Below are 17,301 nucleotides of genomic sequence, written 5' to 3'. Positions count from 1 at the left end.
TGTTCTTCATACGAGAGCAACGCTAAAGTCCGATACCTTGTCAACCAATTAAATAACTGACCAAAACTGTCATTTTATAAATCTTGGATACTGTGTTTCTTTGAAAAATGTTTATATTCGCTAGAAAAGTTATAACTTTCGACTGGATAAATTGTTTCTCCGTTGAAGTATATTAAAGTACATTCCTTTAGCTATGAAATGATATGAAAATTAAAAGATCGACAAAATTATACTTTTTACGTAGTTCAGCTATATTCGTTCGAAATTGGGTCAGGTAGAATTAACAACAAAAAAAGAAATTGATGGAATTTATCAAATATTATTATAGCATCTTTTCAATTGACGTAACTTCACGGTTGAACTTTGCAATTCAGAAAAGTGTCATTTCACTGGCTCAAAAAGGCATACTTGGTCTTTACACGAACGAGACGAGATGCATCTAAAGCGTTCCAAAACGTTTCTCGTAGTCTCTTTAATAAACTTTGTAGTCACAGGACAAAGTGGCCGTGTTCGTAGCAGAACGTTTCGCACACGCAACCACCGGCTGCGGTGATATACTTCGCATACCGTCAGGGAACTATGGAAAACCACGGAATCTGTCGTTTGCGTGGCCCGTACGGTATAAGCCTCCGCTACGCTCGTTCACCACGGCCGCATAGAAAAGGAAAAGCATTGAAACAAATTACCATCCCCTACTTTGAAGTCGAATTTTGAATTCTATTAAATTCAACCTACCTTCTTTCAAAAACACGCAAAGATCCAACGTTGTATCGAGAAATGTTTCGAACAGCGAAGGAAAAATGATTAAAAATTGAGACGTTTAACGTTCTCCGGTAAATAAAATTTCACGGTCTTCGTTTAAACAAGTAACGTAGATTTCTTCGTTCCGTCGATCATAGAAGTCGGAATATATTTCAAAATCGAACGGTGGCGAACGGAGAAAAGGTGGCTGGCGAGCCCTTGCTAATGTCGTAAAACCGACCGTTCAATCAGACATTCTCTATAAAAATTTTATACCGTGTCGTCGTGCTTCCACCTGCTTGTAGACGTTGGTGCTCGTGCTGCGTCATGTAATCGGCTGCTTAAAGCAGCAACGACTGTTGGTCGAGGAGGCTCCGTTACGGGCCATCGAGAAATATCTTCGTCGTAGGTCGCTTCGGGGGCGGAATTTCTCGCGGATTCGTTTGTCGTTCGAGGCATCGTTGCAGGGAATTTCCTTTCTGCAAGATGGAAGATAAGGAAGATAAGGAAGGACGAGAAAAGAAAGAAGAAAAGTCGAAGGAGGTTGGCGGACGAATGACTGAAGGTAATTAGGAAACAGGCGGTGGACGGTTAGCGACGATTATCGCGATCGAAATACCTCGGCGAGTAATCCCGAGATTCGAATCGAGTCCGAGCATTTACATAATCCCTCAAAAGACAAGGCAAAAGACTCGGCGGCCTCGTTGAATTATTCTTCCCATAACTAAGACCGCGTAATCCCATGAATTACCCGCTCGAGGGGGTGGAATTGTCTTGGAGGCAATAAGTCGATTCAGGATGGATTTCTTTTGTTCAAAGGACGCGTTATGGCCTGATGGTTTGTTAATAGAATGGAAAGCTTCCGCGGTTATTCAAGATCGGCATAGCAATTCGCATAAATTTGCAATGATAAAATGTGTGTATAATACTGTTGGGCGAACAAAGGCTGAGCGAACAAAGAGTAACGTGAAACCAATTAGAAGGATACAGGTACGTACGTATATACGGAACTCTGACTAGCTGAACTAGCTGAATCGATATTACGCGATTCGCGTTGAATAAAACAGAAAAGAGCATGACATCGACAGAAATGATTTACGATATCGCGTTAATCGTGCTGGCTGCATATTTTTATGAAGTTTAATATCTATTTTCGAAGGATAAAATTGACACACAATCCTTTTCCTACCTGTCACGATTCGATATTTTGCGTTTCATTGTCTATCAAGTTCGTTTCATATAAATTTCCCCTTAATTAATAAATAATAAATAACTGTCACATCGTATTTGGAGAACACGGCCAATTCTTTTCTTATCGCAAAATTAATTCCATCGAATGCTGGTGCAGATTCGAGCGAGTTCGTTGAACGAAGATGATCCATCGAATTAATTCAAAGGACTACGGGGATAGCAGGTCGGAGAAGGCTTTTTGTCCGCATCACGGAGCAGTTGCGCGATAATAATGAAGCCAGCCGTTGTAATCGTGGACCAAACGCGTTGTGGTTGCTGGATTGTCGACGACGCGAACCGTACACCCGGCAAGCGTTAATAAAGTGCACGTTGAACCTTACAAACGTTGCTCAAACAGCCGTATAAGCGCGCGTACAATACGCTTGCGAGCATGCACACGCTTCTACATACGGTAGGAATTTGTGAAACCGAGAACTCGCGGTAAAATTCGACGGAAACGCGCACCAACCTGACCGTAATCGCGATATTACTCGTTCCATAGCGTAAATCGTTCCGTTTAACAAGATCTTACGATGTTTCAAAATACAACCACAGGTGAAACGATGAAAGTTGAAAATTAATTTTACAAATCGAATTTTTCCATTAAAGAGGTACAGTTGTACTTTCTCTATGTGAAATTACGATGTTTAGTGCAATGAATTTCGAACGGAAGGGATGTAAACTTTGTTTGTCAACATTGTTTGTTGGAAAAATGCCAGCGACATCGACTCCAATAAACTTCGACGATAAACAAAACTAAAAAAAGAGAGAGAAAATGGAACATTTAATTTTATAAAAAAACACGTGACACAAAACAAAAGGAAAATTGGTTGGTGGCATCGAGTTGACGCGGTGTAAAAAAACGGGAAAGGGCCGTGTAATGTTTTCGATTACACGTGCTATTTTATCGTTGATTCGTTAGCGAACCTTCGCGTTACGTTTGTCGCTCCAAGTTTAAACAGTTTTCCCATTCTCGTTCCATACTTTTTCATTGCCGTGCGAATGTGACGAGTGATGAAAGAATAGGACAAATTCAACAATGGCACGGATAAGATACGCATCGATCAAACCACGATCGTTTGATGAGAATAACGGAGAAATAAAAGAGAGAGAAGCACGCTGTAAACGGGACCGATTATTTTTCGTTGTTCCATCGATAAAATCGAATCTGTAGTAATTGGAACGGCGTGCGGCCATTACGAAATCAATTTGTTTCGTTTCACGCCCAATCGAGGGCAAAATGGTCGTCCCGACCGATATAAAAATTTTAATTCCTGCAGTTATAAAGGCTCGTAAAAGCCCAGTCCTGCCTTATAACTGCTCGTATGCGTGTAACTTCATTGGTATTTTCGTAAAACGTCCACGTTATTCAAAGCTTTTTCCATACTTTCCTCAGACCTTTATGTTTCTTGAATCGATCCGTATCTTTGATTAATTGGATACTCAGTCGGAAAATTAGCAACATGTTATTTTTTACAGAAATATCAAAGTAACTCGTACAACACCGTGTCAATTTCCAACTAGAGACAGGAAACGAACAAAATCGAGCAAAATCGTAATATCGGAGAATCCAACGGAGAATGGCGGAGTAACGACATCGCCGATAGGGTATTCGTGCCTACTTGGCTGCTACTGTATAACACGCTCGTGAAATCTCGATTTTATAGCGTAATTCTATTCATAGCTCGGAACCTTTTCCATCGAACCTTTGCCTGTTAATTATGCTTTTCCGGGCAATCATTTGCGTAGTTGAAGTACGCAATGTCAAAATTATCTGTAAACTGGCGCGGTCCAGTTAGAAATGACTATACGACGGCAAGGAACAGCACGCACGCTTGTAGAGAGTTAAACGGAACGTCGGTACGACGACGAGGTTGCCGTCATTGAATATTCTCGGTTTCAGTAGAACTCTCGCGAAATCCCTCTGCTTTAACAACGTAATCTCTTTCTCCTTTCTCCTTAACCAACTCTTAGTGTTATTACGTAGTAACTGATCGACGCTTTGATATCGTGAAATTAGTGCAAAGTTGCGGCGGAACGAAGAGAAAAAGATAAAAGCTGAAGGAACGAGGGCAAAGTACATTTCTTTCGGGTCTTGTTACTAATCTCTACGTGACCAAGTTTTTATGATTTTCTATACTTTAAATAACCAATCCACTATCCTCCGATCCATAACCATGAGAGAGGCAGTATATTACTTGATCGCAAGATACGTTACAGTGCTGTCTGATCTGTTGATATCGTGCAGTTGATCTGTTGTTAATTGGTGGAGACAAGTTATCTCGTCACATTTGTCTTTTTTTAACAGATTGTTTCATTTTCGCTAAGAATTAAGTATCAGAATCGCTCTCTTTCAAATTGATTTCTTTCTATTAATTTTTAATTGCATTGATCTGGTTAACAGGTCTAATTAAGTTTCTTAATTAGAAGGAATTCTGGGCATCTTTTATACCGATATAGATTACTGTGCCTATCTAACAGAACAAGATCACATTAACGACAAAAGTCAGAAGAGGAAACGTATTTATACGATACTACGATATGATAATGATGAATTTTGATAACGAGCGTAAGAAGACGATGGATTAAGAACGACGAACGTAAGAAGGCTATCGCATCACGAATCCCGAAAATTCTCAAAACACGGTTGCTTAAAAAAATGGGATTATATAAAGGATGGAACGATTACATTCTACGAAACAATCGAAGCGACGAGACTGTCGATAGATAAGAAAGACGTTCATCCTGGCGATAAAAGGTCTGGATACGAAGGAGAAACTGCGAGACTATGTTCATACGCTCGCGCAGCTTTGCGCGAGATCAGGTTGGTAGAAGTCATTTCCTTGAACTTTCACAACGGCAAGGCTGTTTCGGCGTACTTGTGTACACGCGTCTTATCGCTTGTATCGGTCCGCATAACGTGACACCCTCGAGGTATCCTCCTCGCGTGAGATTAGGTCTACTGGTTACGTAGGTAAGCGAGCGCTGTTCTACGACCGCTTTCTCACGACTAGACTTCTCCTTGCGTCGCTATCGTGGCATGATCGTTTCTTCGTCGGTAATTTGCTTTGTAATTTACTCTGTCTCGAAATTAAGTCAACCAGTTGGCCATTTCTTCGTCATTTTTATTTTATTCCTGATGAACCGAAGGCTGGTAATCGTACGAAGAATCGAAGTAAGGACGTGGCCGCGCGCGTCGAATCGTACCAAGAAAATCTTTGATCGAATCAAATGGATTAAATTGAACTTTTTCGAGTTACAATGTACTCTTATGGAAATTACACGGTGGTAAACGGTCGATAACGGGTTCCGTGTCGACAATAACGGGGCCAGCGTAATCGTACGGGCAGTATTTCCATTTTAAACCAGTCACTGCTTATCCGTTCTTTGAGATATCCCATTCTCATTGAGCGACCATCGGGACCCGAACAAAATATCGTTTCATCCGCAATGCGTGATGATATCGACGTAATCGATATCTAATCTCGTCGTCCTCGTTACCAGCCGTACAAGGAGTAGAAAAGCACAAATTCAGCTCGGGGATCGATCAACGATAAACATGAGGAGGAAAAGAAGAGAAAGAAGAAGGAAACAGTCTATCGAACGCGAAGAAATCTCGCGTTACGCGCGTGCGAATACAATCCCTTAAAGATTTTACGTGTATTTCGCAGCCGGCAAAAGTCTCCGAAGATTCGAAGATTTTTCGTAATCTTCTACCAGCCTCTCCAACTCTTCCACTAAAGGCGAGAGTAAAGGCCGAGTTAAAAGCCGCTCGAATACCACGCACGGGTCCGAGGAAAATTCCATTTTCATAATACGTCCCTTTTCCTCTGTATTTCTCTTCCGCGGGGCTATCTTTCCGGAGGGGTTTCCCTCCACGTTTCTCTCCACGGGGCGTGCAAACATTTGTCCATAAACGGAACAGGGAAATACTTCCCTCCGTAAATATACCGTGTATTTTTACAACTCACCGCCGATCGTTACGAAAGCTACTGGCATTTAGAAGGCAGAGAGACGCGGGGAATCTGCCGATGGAGAACGGTGAGCGAGTTTGATTTTCGACGAACGAGTGAAACAATCGTAATAACGTAGCCGTGTATAAAGCCGGAATAAGACTATCAATCACGGTGGAAGAAGCTGGCAACGGGTGAATTTCGCTTTGGACGTTGATTCGTTGGCTGGCCCGACGTTTACGCGGGGTAATTGCTTTCCCGACACGTGTGCGCACCGACGACGCGACAGGGCCGGACGATCGTAGAACGCCCGGCAACCGAGTAGCGACGCTTAATCGCGCACGATAAATCTACCCATGCATGCAGAAATCGTCTATTGTTACGCAATACTCGACGCCAAGGGGAGTATCATTAGATCGCCAGAGATTCGAATACGTCCGTCAAGGACTCGCGACTTTATTTCTCCTGTGATTTGGAAACGATTGTGATTTAACACGCGAGAGATTAATCACTGTCATGGATTTTCAACGTGATTATAGGTTCCAAATTCCTGTGAAATATTATTTAAAGATGTGATAACAGTAATCTAATTTATTTATATTATTTGGTCGTCTGGAAAGTTAAAAGAAATACGTAAGAAACAGTTGGCATTTTCTTGCACGTTTCCTTTAATGACTTTTTGCCGGTTGCCACATGACGAGTTCTTTTTTGAAAAAACTTTTTATCGTCATCATCGATGAACTCTTTCAAGTAGATTTTACTTCAGTTCCATCAAGACCCTAGAGTATTCAATGGCTCCTAATTAAAAGAGTTTTATAAGAGCCGAACTGATATGATAGCGTGACAATGTTATGGTAAATGGAATTGAACATTTCTATTAAGATTCAACGATACCCAACGCTGTCTTGTCAAAAAATGAAACCTTTACGATTAATTAATTTTAAACATTTCTCCTCACCTTCCTTTAGTATCTAACTAAAATCAGAATTTAACATTTCGTCTCGCTGTATGCTTCCCACTTTCATCAAATATAAAACACTATTATATCGACTATGAAACACATTACGAATTTTTCAGACGATTCGATAATTTCCTTAAAGTTGTCCCAAATAATTATATCGCTCGATACATTCTCCTCCTCGTATAATGATGGAAAATCTCCCTCGATGTGTGTGCGCGCTTGTGTGTGTGTGTGTGTGTGTGTGTGTGTGTGTGTGTGTGTGTATGTAAGAGGGAGAGATGTACCTAACATTTAAGGGAAACGTCCATCGTATATGGCAGACGCGGAATTATCGACTGGCGAACCGATCGCAAGGAATCGAGGATACGATATACAGAATATGCCGACGATACTGGGCCATTATCAGCTCCGAATGATGAAGGGAGCTTAGGTAATACAAACGCTCTCTGGCTCGCTGGACGAGACTTGGGCCACGTCATCCGAAACGTCTTGTTCATATCGATTGCCGCTAGAGAATCCATAAAACGCGGGAGAAGCTATTACCGAGAAAAAGCATTGTGCTTCTTTGGCACGTAAACCGGTCACAAAGTTGGATACATCGATATGCTTCTTTTACTGTTACGCCCATCCACGTTCATTGTGTGCGCGTTCGTGTCTTGATCCGTGAATTCTCGACTATAATCTCTTTGCGTGAAATTACACGCGATTCGATTTTGCAAGGTTCGGGTTGATTCTACAAGCAACGAATACCAAAACTTTAAGAAGCTAAAGAGAACATATTTAATCAGCTTTCTGATAGACGTCTCTTTCATAAAGTTTCTACGAAAACCGAAACTTTCGTCGACACGGTCGAACGTTCTCGTATACGAGATGAAAATTCAAGAAGGTGGTGGTCCTTTCAACGCCGTGATTCTTGAAATCACAGTTCGAGGACAAAGTATACAGACGGCGGTACCGAACGATTCAACACCCTACGACGAACGGAGAATCTATCGCATCGCATCGTTATCGTCCACGTTGATTCGTAAATCATTCCGTAATCAACGGAATCCGACTGGACGTTTTACCGATGTATATGTACAATACTATTGCTGCTGTTCGATTGGCGTAGGGACACTGTGAAGCTCGCGTTGAGAGGAAAAGAGGCAGATAAGCTACCACCGCCGGTTAAACGTCGTCTCTTGCACACGCGTCACGCCGGTAATCCTTTTAGGCAGGCTGCCGTTTGCTTTTTAAAACATTTTCTGTACAGCGCCGGGGCTTAACAGCTTACTACTCGAGGGCAATCTGTAAAGTGGCTGCTAGGACCGGCCGAGCCGCTCCTCGACCCATTAACGGCCCACTTACCGCCGAATAAAGACTGATCGAAGGGACGAAACGGTTCGCGCGACGATCGTTCCTCCGCCTCCACGACTACGGTAACGAGCGTATTTTTTATCGCCAATGCTGCCTCCGGATTCTTTGACGCCTTCAATTTGTATTTGCACAAGGGAGAGAACGAGCAGCTCCGATAAGATCGAACAGAAGAACAAGGTCAGCCCGATATCGATGTATCGATGCGTCGTTCGTGTGCGCGATACCGCCAGAGGAAAAAAATGCTCCAGAATTTAGGAACGTAGCTATCGAATCTACACGATAATTCTACGGCTCCGTAACGATAGTTGCATTACGGGGAAAGACATGATAAGTACAAATCTTTATACTTTAATGTCACTTTGTAACTACAAAGGAATATTTTGATATAAAATAGTTGAAAACGGAAGGAAGTTAAGTTGGATCAAAGGTGTAATCGTTGATAACTATTTAATATCTTCGATATTTTAATATTATTTACAACAAGCACGAGATACACGTGTACATTGAAATGCAATATATGTACAATATTTATAGATTTAAAGGGTGAAACAAATCTCTTTTTGTATTCCATTTACCATTTTTTATTTACCGAAATATACGAATTTGCATAAATATTCACAGTGTAGTGATATTGCAAGTATAAATCATTGATCGGTCTTGCCCTACTTTTTCTAAAGAACCTGAGAAATACAAAACCATCGTTGAACTACTACGAATCCTAAATGGATAGGATGAAAAAGCTTTTTATCCAGATGATTGATCCAATAGAGTCGAAAAAATCGAAACTCCATGAATCAAATTACGATGAATAATAATATTCTTCGTTTTCAAATTTTTTTCGTTCACCTCATTGAGAAAGCTTCTCGTCGAGATGATGAATATTCGATCGTGATAGACAGACGTACTGATTATCGTGGTAATCGTACGAGAAAATTACCTGTGGGTATCGAGAAAATTTAATCAAAGGACTCGATCGACTAGGACACGAGACCGGAATACATTGGGTGTTCGCCACGCAAACCAGATGGAGGAGGGACAGGCCTGGTCCGAGGAGACTTCTCGTAGAAATTCTCGCAGCCATTAGCGATCTCTCGGTGCACAAGTCGCTGGCAGAGACACGTCTATAGAATGTTTCCTTATGCCTCGCGAGCGACTACAGAGACTGCAGGAGATGCTCGGCGAGATTTCCCATGGGCGACCGTGTAACTAGAAACTGGCGAACAAGTCACTAGGTAGGCCTTTGACGTACGCTCACTTTGCACAGCTGTCGCTTGTATCGTCGATAATCCCGATTTCAATTGTCAGAAACAACTCGTTAATTAGAAACCGCCAATCAGCTTTCCACGAAATACGGTTATTCCTGGCTTGAATGACCGGCACCGTGTAATTTGCCAGATTGTGCTGGAAATGGACGACGGCATTCGCCAACTTTCATTTGGTCATACGTTTTCGTTTGAAATAATTTAATTGGCTATCTAAAATCTTTATCCAGGCACTGTTACGTATATAAAATACGTATTTTACTTTTAATAACGAAACACTTTATGTTCCGATAAATGTTGAATAAATGAAAAGGATTTGCATCGTTTGAATAATGTACGAATTTTAAATTCACCGTGACAAGAGTTGATGTAAGTACAATGTCCATAATTTGATCGATGGAGGTAATAATAATACAAGTAGAAGTAACAAATCACGAATTATCAGTGTTAATAACTTTGTATAAATTAGGTCGGTGATAAACGATCCAACGAGGCCTCGCAAATTACAAATCGCTTTTACCGTGAACAACGATTTTATTCGAATCATATCTTTTAAATTAGTCAACGTATTAAGAGGAATATTTAATGAATATGCTTCCATTATCATCCGTACGTTATTTGCTTAATCTTATTCAAATTACTTTGTCGTTGAAGTATAAATAATGGAAAAATTTGGAGCCGTCGCAAACGAAGAGAATTCGAATCATTTGAAAACTTGACAAGTTTCGAACGAAACAAAGATTGCTGGATAATGGCAGCAGTTCGATCGACGCAAGTGATACTGGCGAGGAACACAAGCACGCTGCGTATCTCGATTCTCCGCCACGAATATCTGATATCGGACGGTAATATCGCCGATGCTCATCGACGAACCTCTAATTACATACCACGTTTCAAATGACGTTTCGATAGGTAAGAGACAACAAGTTGCGAATAGAGAAAGAGACAAAGTGCTCGGCTACCAGCTTCGTTCGTTTGTAATTCCGCTCGTGGACTTGAACGTTCCAACTCGTTAGAAAACGAACGTGGCCAAATTTGTCCGAGTTCCGGGGACAAAGCGCGAGATCGTCGCTGACCGACAACGTTCTGCCAAAAGCCGATGTACATCACCTGGCCAACAAGCTGTATCATAGACCGCGACAAATTGTCTAAAAACTGTCAGAGAAACTGGCGCATTCTGTTCGGTCGATTGTACCGTTGTTGTGCTTTGTATGCAAGTGTACAAACTCTTTTCGAGATTATATAATTCGACTACCATTCGCGGGATTTGCTTATCTACATTTTAATAAGGAGTAAAATATTTGTACGAAAGGTAGAAATGACGTATGAACGTAAATACTTGAATAATCTAAGGTAAGAATCTACGGTTATTGTGGTTCGTAGCCAGGTTCACAAACTCTTTTCGAAACAATTTATATAATTTCGCTATTATTTATCTAGTTTACTTGTCGATTTGAGTATGAAAATTGAGTTAAAAATATTTTTAATGACCACGATGACAAATAAATACAAACGTTTAAAGAAGTTAGTATCTTTAGAACGAATGGACGAATTTAGGATGAATTGTGAGAAAAAGAATTTAAAAAACAAGACGAAATCTACGTAAATATAGTTGTTTGTTCCGCTGGTTCTCATTGCTGAATCACAGCAATATCCCCAATAAACTGAATCAGTATAACCGGTCCGCAAGCATCGTTTCCCCGCTACCTCGTGAATCATTTCGGTCTCGTAAATAGCCGCAAGATGGTCACCTCCGCATTCCCAAAGAATAGTCGAATATTTCATGCAATACGAGAATAGCTCCGTTTTCTAGTGGAATATCGGTGAAATAAACGAAGCTCTCGTGTAACTTCCATTCCTTTCTGTTTCTTTCTTTCTTTCTATCCTCTTATTAATAGACCTATGAAAGAAACGTGCACGTATCACTCTATTCACTGTATAATTGCTTGTGCACGATAGACAAAAATAATTTCGCGTCAAGTATTAATGCGGTATAGGAGAAATCGCGAACATTATCACGAGTGAAAGCGGGCGTAGAGTGGCGTCGTCATTAACACGACAAACGCTGGAAACTTTTTTCCATAATCTCGATTCGCCCTTCGACTTATCTGCTTTCACGCTTCCATTATCTGTTCGTCTCGTTCACACCTACCAACTTTTATTTGCCGTTTGCGGGTGTTTGCGGCCGATTGGCTCGTCTTGATTTCAAAGCTATTGTCTGTGATGCCATCCTTTCGTCCGAGTCCTTTCGACCAGGTATACACCAACGAAAGAGACAGAAATGAAGTTCAGAATGAAGAAAGAAAGCGTGTCGGAACGTCGTAACGTTTCCTTACGGCGACCATGTCTACAAGGGTGGGCCACGCAAAATCAGCCAAGCAATAAAGAAGACTTCTGTCGGCCAGTGTAGCCGATTCCTAAGCTTCTTTTAGCAGAAGGTGAGAAAATTCCACGACACGAGCAACAGAGATCTCGTCATTGTGCTTCGAGATTATGGTCTATTACCTTCTGCTCGTTCGACAAGGAAAACTCATGACAGGGTCGGATATTTTTCGAGGCGAGCAGGTACCGTCTTGGCGACACCTAGGTGGAAAGATTGAACCGTTCGTGAAATATTCATGCAGTTTTAAAACAAGGGACCAGAACGGAAATACGATAAGCCTCGTCACGAGAGTTTACTATGCTCTGTCGTAGAAATGGAAATTTTACCGTGTCGAGTCGCGTCTTCGTGCTGCCGATTTCGGCATCCTTACGGGTTAAAGTCAGAAAAAATGTAAATTTCGACGTTCACGTAGTGCATTACATGGAGCGCAATTTACAGGGTAGAGCCGGTAAGAAGAGTAAATGAAGAGAAATCGCCGCGTCAAAATTTCTTTATCTCGCCGCTTGTCTCGCGTCGTTTTCACAGTTTTTCCTCTCCTGTGTTGCAAACAACCCCAGCGTCGTACCATAACCGGGTGCAGGTCTTTGAAATATAATATTGTATAATATAATATCGAACCGACGGAACAACTTTTTAAGCAATCAAACGGAAAACAAATAAAACGAAATCGATCATTTCCTTCTTAGATTCCTTTCTAATTACGATTTCTTTTGAGAACGTTTATCGAGAATGGTAGATAAATCTATCCATTATTTGCAAAAATATTTATTATATTCAAATATTTTTATCAAACAATGCCAAATATTACGTACATAATTATTTAAATTCTTATTACAGTTAACAATCCTGTCATATATTTGCATTCGCGATTCAAGTCGCATTTCGAACAGACACGATTCACAAAGATGCGAAATCCATAGAAGATCGCGTTAAAAATACGAATCTCGTGGGAAAAATCGATACGTTTGAAAGTTTCGATGGATAAACGCGGGAATTCGAGCGTTCTGTTTGGAAAATCAAAGTCATCGGTGAAACGGGGGTCCAAGGGACGGCCATATGTCGGAATATCTGCACGTTCGCGAATTCTTTTCAGGGAGGCTCCTTTGAAACGGGGTATAGGAGCTGCACAAGCTCTAGAACCACTCTCTCCCCTCTTTCATCCGTTCCGTCTTATTGTACGTGGAGAAGCTCCGCTCGTAAGTTCCGACCAAGTTTCTGCAGCAACAAACAGCAATGGCCCGAAATTCGTACAATACGATCCGAAAGGTATATAACTTTCTTCAGAAACTGAGGATGCAGTTACGACTAACTAGGAATCCGTTGATGCGAAATCCAACGCGCTCGTTGCTAACTTCTCGACATTAACGGAGGTATTAATTAGGACACAAGCGGCTTTCCTCAATATCACTGTGACGGTTTGACAACACGTAATATTTGTTTAACGTACATACTTTATATCGTAAATTCAATCTACACGAGGTTGCGTCGTATTTAAAAGCAAACTTGATAAAAATTTGTGTCGTGCGCAACATGAAGGGTAATATTGAAAAAAGGGCTTGGTGTTGAGATTTATTAATCAATAAGATTGGTTTAAACTAGTTTGATCATCACTTTGATTCAAACCTTCGATTATTATCCTCTTGTCGCGATTCCAAGTACGTACATGTTACTAGCGACCTAAATGTTACGGAACCAGGTTGCAAAGTTCGTGTCTACGTGACTTTTAAATTCGTATTTCCCTATAACCTACATTTTGGCCCGAATGGCATTTTGACCGCAAATGTATCACGTACCTTGAAATTTTGCGACATTGAAATAGCATAGGAATATATGAAATTTCACGCATGCTTTCATCAGACTAATTAACGCTCGTTAAACGTTATTAATAGGATCGGAAGTAGGGTGGTGACATTGGAGCTCTTTGTCGACTCGAATGAATTTTCCAAGTGGCCATTTAAAAGTTGATGAACAGAAGCGAAGAGGCGGACTGACCCGCCAGAGGTCTCAGGTGGCCGACGAAAAACTTGAATTCCATTCGTAAAACTTCCGGATGGAACCCTTAAGCCTCGAAAGGTCTCGAAATGGACATTGTGCGGGTCGCGTGCACCGACTGACCTCATTCGCCCTCGAGTCAAGAAAGTCACGTGGCCACTTCGTTAATTTCGCCGTTCTCGGACCACGGGACGATAGAGAAAGAGAGAAAATAGCGATAGACAAGAAGGCGAAAGGACCAGCTCGCCCATGGGACAAGACAGCGTTCGAAAGGCGCACGTCTTTTCAAAGCAAGAACCATCGGTGAGAGGAGGAGGAGGAGGAGGAGGAGGAGGAGGAAACATGCGCCATTCCGCCATTGGCAGATTAAAGCGACGTCGTTGGTCTTTGATCTTTGGCAAGAAGCAAGAAAAAGGCAAGACGAGCGTGAAACGGTGAGCTTTCGCGTGTTAAAGGGTAACAAACTCTTCGTAGAATGCAGGCTCGTTTTCACTGTCAACTCGCGAGTAACGACAATCAAACAAAGAAGAAAGAAGAAAGAAGAAAGAAGAAAGAAGAAAGAAGAAGAAGAAGAAGAAGAAGAAGATGAAGAAGGAGAAGAAGGAGAAGAAAGAGAAGGAGGGGGAGGAGGAGAAGACGCATAGAAGAATCAAAAGGACAAAAGAGGCAAAAGAATCGAAAATAGAGCACACGCTCATGCCCTGAAACACTCCGATCGGACGTCTCTGCGTTCGCCTGAATGACAGATAAAAAAGGGTCTTTCAAAAACTCACGGGGATGAGGTAAGGCCTCTTCATGATCCTTCCGGTCGTCGATCGGCAAGCTTGTTCTTCGTCCGCTCTCTGACTTCTATCGAAGCTATTCCGTTTCTACGTGCTGCAAATTCTGCGCGTTCCGCGAGCTATCGTCAAAGATCTTCGACTTGCCACCGCGTAAAGGCTGCGCCCTCCAAGGAAGGGCGCATCGAGGAACCGGTCCAACCCTTCTTCAAGAACGGATCACGCCGCAGTGTCTCACTTTACATTTACATAGGTCACACTTGTTTCTCACCCTTCCTCGCGGTGCGGTTTACACATCGCTACGAAAGACCAATTGGCTTCGCGATACCACGTGACGGTCAATGCGTTTTTACGTTCTCGTAGCTGCGACTCTCGTTATTACGATTTTCGTGTTACGACGCGATCGCGAAAACAAATTCGACCGTGACAAACGGACACGAGAACTTTCACGAATTACGGGAACACGCGACGCTGCTCGGTAAATAAAAAGATAACCACGACCGACGAATCGACGTGCGCGAACGAACTCGCCGTATTCGTGTGGCGTCGCGAGTGAATCACGTCGATCCCCGACGATCCACGAAGGGGATGTTACCGCACACGCACGTGTCTACGATCCTGGCCGATGTCGTCGGGCCGAAGTGCGCCGCACGAGTGTCGGCCTTAACGTCTCGAAAGCGCTTGACGTTGGCGCCCGTGCGGCTAGGGTGGGGGCCGGAGGGGTTCGCGGAGAAATACACTATGCCCTTCTCCCCTCCACATCTAACCAACGCCAACTCCAACCCTCGTGCACCCCCACTGTCGTTCTCTTGTCGTTCTCTCTCTCTCTCTCCCAGTTTCTCTCGTTCCCTTTCTCGCCCCCTTGCGCGTTCACCAACTCTGCGTCCACCCACATCGCGTTGAGGCCGAGGTTCGAATAAAGTGCTGCCGTAGAGGTGGTTTGGCTAGTCGAGAACCAGAAGGGGTAAGAGCACGGACAAAGACGATCTGATCGAAACGATGAACTGCTCGAGAGAGACGGGTTAATGTAAACCGCGAGGATCTTGCAGACCGAACGTCGAATTTATTTTATATCTATATTGATATGTTCATCCATGGCATACGGTCTTCTTCGGATATCTTTAAACGTATTCGATCACCACCTAGGGAAAATCAAGTATGGTTATCTAACCTATTTAGGTAGTAGATATTTATCTGTTTGAGAGATCTTTTCTAAGAAAGGTTTCAGAAGAGCACATGTCAAAACATCTGTATCGTAAGATAGACGTTTTCAGGTATTTTTACCTAATGATTGATGAACAAATCATTTCTAAAGAGTACTTGACGATATTTACACCTCGCTGTGGAGAATTGTTACGTGCTTACTATTCTAACAATGCAGATGATTATTATAGGACTAGATATTCTTTAGAAAATTAAATCGTTATTTATGCAAAAGGCGGTATTAAAATTACAGGCCAGTGGTTTTTTGCCAATCGTTGTTTACATCGGGGGAAAGAGTCGAAACACGAGGCTAAACAAGTTGTCCGGAATGCGGGGCTGGATACGTATTGACATTACCGACAGGTGGATAAGAAAAAAGGGGCTGTAAATAGCAGCGGAACGATCCGCGTGCGGTGTACGAACTAAAATTTTACAGTTCAACGAATCTTCTGATTTACCAAAGGAAATATCTTTTGTGAAACGTCTCGGAGAAAGATGGATTCCGGGTGACGGAGATTGAGGTGGGCCCCGATGGAGATTTATCGACATTGAAAATCCACGCTGGCTGCGAAGGGATAAAAGGGAGGAGGGGAAGGGTTGCAGAGCTTGGGTATTATTTGAAAGGTTGTCGCAATCACGTCAAAAAATCGGTCAGCACGGAAATGATTACTGTCGTGTACACCGATGTGTTCGCAGCGTTGTTTGACGAACGTTAATCGAAACGTTGACCCCATTCATGTGTACGTACGCGTATATGCAGGTTGAATCGAACGTCTATTTGTTCTGCGTGCATGTTGCGTACATGAGAAATGATGCGTGCGACCCGCAGCCACCGGCGTTCCACGGAAATAACCGTGCAAATTGTTAAACGTTTTTTCTCCAGTTTTTTGGAAAATACACGGCGTAATGCGAAATTCCAATTGGAAACGCATCGAGTCATCTTCCCGGCGCGAGGTCGAACGGTTTGTCCTTTTTATATCCAGGTTAAACGTCAACGTATAGATCTAGCGGAGCTCATTCCGCGTTTCCGGTAAAATCATCCCTCACTGTGGAATTCATTTGTCAAGGAACAGATAAAATAGATTGCTCGAAACAATAGAGGAAATAGATGCCTTGAAACGATTTTTATTCGCGTGTGATTGTCCCATATTTATTACAGTTTCAATATGGATGGGGCAAATTGTCCCGTTGATGAATTTATCGACGAGTGAGGACATCGAATATAAATTTCTGATTCCGGGAAAATAAATATTTAGTAAAAACGCGGCTCGATTGAGTTCACAGTGATTTGTCCGTGTGATCTACTTGCTCGGACTGTTTCGAAGGTATTCGAGATATTTCGGCAATCTATTAATGCATCAATCTAGTAAGATGTAAAGTTACATTCTGTAAAAGCGCATATACAAATTCGAAAATTGCAAAGAATTTCCTCTAAGAGCAA

General features: G+C 42.2%; 1 protein-coding gene across 3 annotated transcripts in view; it reads right to left on the bottom strand.

Annotated features, from left to right (window-relative positions):
- LOC126919370 (protein madd-4-like) overlaps positions 1 to 15,327 on the bottom strand; it is a 243,243-nt gene extending 227,916 nt beyond the window's left edge. For all 3 annotated transcript variants that reach the window (XM_050728485.1, XM_050728487.1, XM_050728486.1), the window contains exon 1: positions 14,652 to 15,327. In XM_050728485.1, the coding sequence (XP_050584442.1) occupies positions 14,652 to 14,675 (24 nt within the window). In that variant the 5' untranslated portion in view covers positions 14,676 to 15,327. The remainder of the gene's footprint in view (positions 1 to 14,651) is intronic.
- Between the last annotated feature and the right edge of the window lie 1,974 nt (positions 15,328 to 17,301).

The sequence above is a fragment of the Bombus affinis genome, chromosome 8, assembly GCF_024516045.1.
Source record: "Bombus affinis isolate iyBomAffi1 chromosome 8, iyBomAffi1.2, whole genome shotgun sequence".
Classification (NCBI taxonomy): Eukaryota; Metazoa; Arthropoda; class Insecta; order Hymenoptera; family Apidae; genus Bombus; species Bombus affinis.
This window is presented reverse-complemented; position numbering and strand designations above follow the sequence as displayed.